Below are 7,616 nucleotides of genomic sequence, written 5' to 3'. Positions count from 1 at the left end.
CAGTTTCATTCACTAGTGCCTGGAATTGCTCTTGGCACCTGGCGAGTGTGCAATTAATACTTATTTTCTCAACTAATAACTGAGCATACATAGATGATTTGCTTTTGTATTAACCAGGAGAAATTCCTGGAGCTTAGCAAAGGGCAGGAACAGGGATTCTAAGGAGAAGGAGCCTTAACATTATAGAAGAATGGCACCATTTACAGACTACTTACTTTCAAGTACATAATTTATAAAAGAATCGTGCAAATTCTCCAATATCAAAATTGATCTGAAATAGGTGAGAGGAAAGTCTAATACCTGTTCCAGGCCAGTTTCTGGCAGGTATCCTACCTTGAGGCCATCCCAACAAGGCATCTTTTAATTTCACTTTCCTTCTGGAAAGAGAAACACCACTGTTGCTCAGAACTGTTGGAGTATCAGCACGGTGCTAGATACGATGGGATAAAGCGAAGCTGTGCTTCCCTAGAAGGTCTCTAAGTCTCCTCATGGTTTTCCACATACTGCGAAAGTGTGAGAGAACAGCAACATTAACATTTAACGTAGCTCACGTACCTGAAAACATCATCATGTGCTGAAAGTTCCTGGGGATCTTCTGTTTTCGGCCCAGATTCAGGAGGAAAGAGAGGGGATATATGTTGCAGGCTCTGGCAAAAAAAATTGCTAGCTGCAGATGAGCAGAGGGAAACATTGAGGAAATGTTGCCGCAATGAGGGTGCGAGTCCTTGAGCTTTAAATATTATGTCTTTAAGTTTCTCTATGTTATAACCCAGAAAACAGGCATAAACATGTCAATATGTGTATGTCCAACTTGCTTCCAAAATTTATCTTTCATTGTCAATTCTTTTCCAGAAATAATAGAGAACTCTGCATTTCTTTGAATATATATTTGGTTTACAATTGTTAACCCAATACCATTTCAATCACTGTAAATTTTCTCATCACATTTTTGTTGCTGATGACTGACTTTATACTCAATTCTGCTGCAAAATGTGAGACTATGGCATTATCTTCTCAAGCAGCACTTTAGAAAGGATAAATGTACTTCTCATGATTACCATCTAATTTTCTATCAGTATATACTCCCTGTATCAAGCAAGCTTCACTTATTTATTTATTTTTTTATCTTAGAGCATTTAATTGTGTGAGGAATTGCCTGTCTAAAACATATAATACAACGGACAATTTGAGGCATTTTTTACAGGTTAAAATCTATGAAAATATTTGTGGTAGTCTTCTCTTTCCTTTTGTTGTCTTGGACTCCTTCTCTGATGTCTGTCTATTCTAGTTTGATCTCAAATGGGATGGAGTTATTTGGGAAGAGGGAGCTTCCCCCTAAGATCCAGGCTTTAGATAAAATTTGAGCGTTCAGCTGAGTGCTCAGTGAAAAGAGAAGAGAAGGCAAATGCAGGTGCTTAGTTAGAACAAGGCTTATAAAGCAGGGTCAATTCTCCTGGCTGTAAGATCATCTGCCTGTGATATAAGGGGACAGCTGTCCACTTTCCCAGTGGACAGAAGAACAACAGCTGCTGACTGTCCTGAGGGACATTTTCAGTTCCTCAGTATATTTTTGTACAGTCATCCATTCCTATTGGGAACGCCTATATCACAGACATTTCCTAGGAAAGTCCTCTGTATTAAAGAGTGAGGTCTAAATTTTATCTGTTATTTCGTTTATAAGAAAGGGTTATCTTATTAGAATAAATTTACTTGTGCACAATGATTACGATATGGAAAATACATCCATCATGCTAATTTCATTTGATCTTTACTCTGTGTATCCTATTTTCAAAGTCCTTACTGGAAAGAAGATTTTACCATCTTGTAATGAAATATTTTTAAAGCTTAATAATCCTGTCCATCTTCTGATACATGCTGATGCAGATTAAATATATTTCTCTATAAAGAATGAATTGACATAGTTTTATGTAAATGATTCATAATTTTGGACACATTGTAAATATTCAAAAAATGTCATTCTCTTTTAGTTTTTCCCCTTTATTTCCCCCAGTATTTTCCAAACTTCTTATTCTGTACCATAAGCATTTATTAAAGGCCTCAATTTCTTAGGATGCTTTTCTTCCCTAACTAGAAATTACATATCTGCCTTAAATTTGAACCCTGCAGTAAACCAGACAAAATTACTTTAACAATTTAGCCGAATAATCAATAAAAGTACATAGTTTGTTCTCTTTTCTCATCACCCCATGTTCAAAATTGCAAAGGATACAAAGGCTCCAAGTATAAAGAGAGCATTAAAGATATGATTCTGGAACGTGAACAGTGCCAGGCCCATGTAACAGAAGATGACGTTCTCAGCCAAAAAGTTCATAAATTCAAACAACTGAAAACAAAACAGAAACCAAAACCCATTAATTATGATGCAAGTTTGAATTCACTTAATAACTTGTAACTGTATTTGGTGACTGGATGGTACTCCTTTATCTATGAAGGCCATCCCTTTGGCCTTATGCTTAATTTCTGCAGGGTGGGCTGGCAGAGGAAGGTTTGGGCTAGTGGCGCAGGAACCCCTGCCTATCCTGTCATGCCAGCTGACAGGGCCACTCTACCATGGCCCTCTACACAGTGACAGATGCCTCAGCCATGTTAATATCCTATCCTCCTTTCCAACTGCAAGGCTGCTAGAGATACCCATGGGTAGTATTAACCAACACAATCCTTCATGGAACAACTCCTACTGAGCTGACAGAATATTCCCCATTATAGAAACTGAAACTATGTGATTTGATTAAGGTGTACTGTAGTAAACAAAGCAGAGATTGTTTAGAGTTTTCTGCACATCACCCACTAGGTGCACTTGAGTTCCCAGACTCTGAAGAACCACGTTCAAAAAAGCTTCAGCTAAATTACCTTCCTCAGGCAGATAGGAAGGACAAACTTGGAAAACTTGGAAACTTGGAATAAAGATGAGTTGATTATATTTCAACATTAGAATGATTAGTATGTTTCAAACCCCAGACAATGAGACTCATTACATTGATTGATGTAGGCATATCCATTAAATGTCCATAATTCCTAGCTGGTAAAAAGATGATTAATCCCAGGGATGAGTTTATACAGCAAGAACACAATAGATACATCTAACTCAGTCAGAGGAATGGACTAGTAACATCTATGCTGACGAATGCCCATGAGAGTTATTATTAGACCATTAACTAAACAATTTAAGTTGAACGTGAAATCATTTTCCAACATTAGAAGTTAAAGGGAAATATGTCTGGAGGCTACAACAGAGGCAGATTTGGAAGAGACTTTAGTTTATATTCCAGACTTTTTATTTGGAACCTTCTAAAACTTTATTCTCAGTCCTATGTAAATCAGAACATTAGGGTAAACGTCTCTGGAGGCATTTCTCTTGGTTTTTTAATAACTCATTTTTTTTCATGTACTGTATTTACAGTCCTACAAATAATGCCCAATACCTTTTTACTGACAGTTAACAGAAAGGAAAGCAGAATCTTGTCAGAAACATTATTTAAAACCAGTAATAGAAAGAAAGGATTAAAAAAGACACAGCTCCTTTGGCACAAGATGCTCTTTCTGCAGTGGCAGTGATCGTCAGTTATCTTGAGCACTTGTTTTACAATCTAGGCCAGCTCATCTTAATAAATACTGTTGCCCAAATAACCACAGACAACTTGAAAACATGGGAGAAAATATAGGGGATGAGGAACAGTTTTCTATCTCAAATCTTTACTTTTTCAAAAAGTGAAGTTTAGCTATCTTAATCTGTTCAGGCTACTGTAACAAAATACTACAGACTTGAGTAACTTAAAAAACAGAGACTTATTTCTCACAGTTCTAGAGGTTGGAAAAGCCAAGACTGGGATGCTGGATGATTTGGTTCTCGTGAGCAAATAGCAGCCTATCCTGGTCTGTAAACAGCAGCTTACTTGCTATATTCTCACATGGTGGAGAGAGAAGTCATCTCTCTCATGTCTCTTATAAGGGCACTAATCCTATTCATGAGGGTTCTACTCTTGTGACCTAATCACCCCACAAAAATCCCACCTGTAAATATCATCACATTGAGGGTTAGGGCTTCAACATTTGAATGGGGGGGAAGATGGGCACAAATATTCAGTTCATGGCAACTACTCAGTTTTTCACATTAATAAACACACACCAAGGTTAAATTCATAGGACCTCTTCTCCTGCCTCTATCCTCTAGGGAGGACATTTTTCCATCTAGGATCTATCCAGTCTCTTTTTGGTGGCCACACTCCAATTTCTTTTTGGGGTCCATCTCCTTCCCCACTCTCAGCTATAGACTGATGCCTAGTTAGTTCAAATATGGAATATGTAATTTAGGACTAAACTACTCAACCACTCAAATCAATGTGTTTCTCCAGCTAGCATGTTTGGTTCAGAATAGATGTGATGCATTTAGAGCCAAAAAAAAAAAAAAAAATTCAATGAGGCCTTTGCAGGGAATGTTGGGACAAAGACCCCTCCCACTTTTTTACTGTATGAGAATTTAGTAGCACTCGGGCTCAGGAGCTGTACTAGCCATTTTGTGATCGCGGGTTAAATAGCCATCAGAGAGAAGCCCTGTCCTGATGACACTATTTAATTTTTCGTATTCAACCTTTCCCAAAGTAAAATCTATCCTTAAACTTTTGAATTAAAGAGACCAAGAAATCACTTTTTGATTTGAGGTGGGGTTTCAACCACTTAAAAAGATACAAACTCCTTTATGGTCCTGCACCAGTTTAACAAAACAAAACACCCCTCTGACTCAATATAGATAGATGATAAACAAAAGGGTGTATGGTCAACTTTTTGACCTTTTTTGATCAGTAACAAATCTGTTATCCCTGTACTCCACCACTACCCAATTTTAATCTATTTCTTACTTTAAAGGTAGAAAAATAATATATGGGGAAACGTCCATTTTTTTTCTGTTGGTTGTTGAGATATGATGGGAATTTTTCCCATACATTTTTCATGAGGACCCATGGTATTAAATATTTATTTTAGAGATTTACTTTCTTTGGATAACTCAGTATTTTAATTCGATAGTCAGTCAGTTTATTGAAATCTAACACCAACCAAAATTACAAGTAACTTTTTACATATACTTTGTATAAAAGTTTGATTTTCCATTTAGGTCCATTTCTGGACTGGCTCTTTGCTCCTATTATTGTCTATTCCTGTATCAATGCCACATTTTTAAAATTAATGTAGATCCATAATACATTATAATATTTCATAGATATAGATTATTCCCATGCTTTATCTTCTTTAGAATTTTTCTGGTTATTTTTGCATGTTTAAAAAATGTTTTTATTGATGCTTAATCACTCAGAAAAGTATACAAGTTATATATGTACAACTTAAGGTTTATAAGAGACTATTACTAGCACTCCAGCATTACTCATGTTTCCCCTCCACTTATAACTCCACACTCAATGCAACTATATACTATTTGCCCTTCTATCATCACAAATAAGTTTTCCTTGTTTTTCAATTTTAATATGAAATGAATGAAATCAGACAATATGTATTATTTCGTACTTGTCTTTTACTCTTTTACCAACATTTTGTTGGTGAGATTCTTCATGTTGTATGTAGAAGTAGTTTATCTTTTTCATTATATGAATATATTACAATTTATTTATTCATCCTATTATTGATAGACATTTGGGTTGTTTCCAGTTTGAGGCTATGATGAATTTTGCTGCTGTACATATATATTTGCATTTCTGTAAAATTGTTGAGACATAGTGCCAAGCAGTTTTCCAATGTGGTGATACCAATTTGCACTCCCATCAGCAGTTCTAGTTGATTTACATTCTTGCCAACACTTGGTTTTACTGCTGTTTTTTGAATCTACACTTTTGCCTCTTTCTATTTGCCATTTGAACTTAGGAATCAGGTTGTCCATTTCCATAAAAATTAACTATTGGCATTTTAGTTGGAGTCCCACTAAATGTGGATAGAATGTACATCTTTATAGTATTGAAACTTTAAATCCATAAACCTCATATGTTCTTATAACAATTTTGGTTTTCTTGAATTTCCCTCAGTAATTTCTTTATAAAGATTTTTTTGTATCTTTGGTTAGGTTTATTCCCAGATATTCGATGTTTTTTGTTGCTATTATAAATGGCACCCTTTTCAAAGTTTGTCTTCTAATTGTTTGTTGTTATATACACATATATAATTGATTTTTTTAGATTGATCTGGTATTCAGAGCCTTCCTAAATTTATTTAATAATTCTTACAGTTTATTGGTATATTCTTTTGGACTTTCACAATTATATTGTTTTCAAATAAGGATAATTTTTTTTTTCCTTTCCAGTCACTATAAATTTTGTATCTGACACTTGTTAGGACCTCTGGCACATTGTGGAATAGAAGTGATGATGGGGTATCTTTGTCTTATTCCCAGTCTTAAAAGGAAAACTTTCAATATTTCTCTACTAAATTCATAGAAATGCTTTAACAGATTAAAGATGTTCCCTTCTATTTCTTTTTTAAAATATAGATTTAATTTTTTAACATCATGTTGAGAATTTATGTGTTCATATGACAAAAGACTGGCTTATAATTTTCCTTTCTTGTATAGTCTTTACCAGGTTGTATTGATAAAGTTACCGATGTTAGGTTCTTATTCTCTTTCTTAAGTGCTTAAAAGAATTCTGGGCTTGGAGTTTTCTTTGTAGAAAGATTTGAAACTACAGTTATTACAATTATTATTGTAGATACAATTATTCTAATAGATATAGTATTAGCCAATTTTCTCTTCACTACTGTATTAGTCTTAGTAAGTTGTGTTTGTCATTCCGTCTAAACTTTCATATTTACTGGTATATAGTCATTCATAAAATCTTCATTATCTTCGTGTCTGTAGTTAAGTACCCCCCTCCCATGTTGTTAACTTGTATCTTTTCTTATTGATAAATCTTGTTAGGGAGTTATCAATTTTATGAGTGTTTCCAAGAAGCAACTTTGGCTTTGTTGCTTTTTTTATGTTGTATTCTTTTTCTCTCTATTTCATTAATTTCTCTATTATTTTTATTATTTTCTGCCTTCAACATACTTTGGTTTTAATTTGTTTTTATTTAGTGTCTTGGTCCAAGTCCTGATGCAGGAGTTACTTGTCAATTCCTTTGAACACTTGCTTTTCTATATTTTTTTCTGGCTTTTCTAGTTTTTTCCTAAAACAGAGTTGTTCTGACATCAGCTATCCCTCATAGCTAACTCTTCTTGACTGTTTATTTTTCAGGGTGAATAATTATTTTTGTCAATTTCCCACCCACAGTTTTATGGTAATTTATTTTGTAACACAGACTATGCATATCAATTTAGAGAGAAATGATAACATTGTGAGGAAAGATAGATTGTTTAGAAAGATTACAGAAAAGGTTGGTTAATTTGGGGAAAAATAACCAAAAATAAAGATGTATTTCTAACTCGCTCCTCATATCCAAATAAATTTCAGAAGAATCAAGTGTAAATGATAAAACAAAACTCATTTATAAATGTAGTCCAAAACCACCACTAATTTTGTATATAATTTTTCAATCAGAAAATTGTATAAAAATTGAATTTATTAGCAAAAACTTAGAAGCAAATCTCTATAAGAAATA

The 7,616-nt window shown here is 34.3% G+C and overlaps 1 protein-coding gene across 1 annotated transcript in view; it reads right to left on the bottom strand.

Moving 5' to 3' along the window:
- SLC9A9 (solute carrier family 9 member A9) overlaps positions 1 to 7,616 on the bottom strand; it is a 514,150-nt gene that overhangs the window by 193,169 nt on the left and 313,365 nt on the right. The window contains exons 10-11 of the mRNA XM_011364440.2: positions 2,231 to 2,344; positions 556 to 667 (exon numbers count right to left, since the gene is read on the bottom strand). Coding sequence (XP_011362742.1) covers positions 556 to 667; positions 2,231 to 2,344 — 226 coding nt within the window. The remainder of the gene's footprint in view (positions 1 to 555; positions 668 to 2,230; positions 2,345 to 7,616) is intronic.

Source organism: Pteropus vampyrus, unplaced genomic scaffold (genome assembly GCF_000151845.1).
Source record: "Pteropus vampyrus isolate Shadow unplaced genomic scaffold, Pvam_2.0 Scaffold97, whole genome shotgun sequence".
Taxonomy (NCBI): domain Eukaryota; kingdom Metazoa; phylum Chordata; class Mammalia; order Chiroptera; family Pteropodidae; genus Pteropus; species Pteropus vampyrus.
This window is presented reverse-complemented; position numbering and strand designations above follow the sequence as displayed.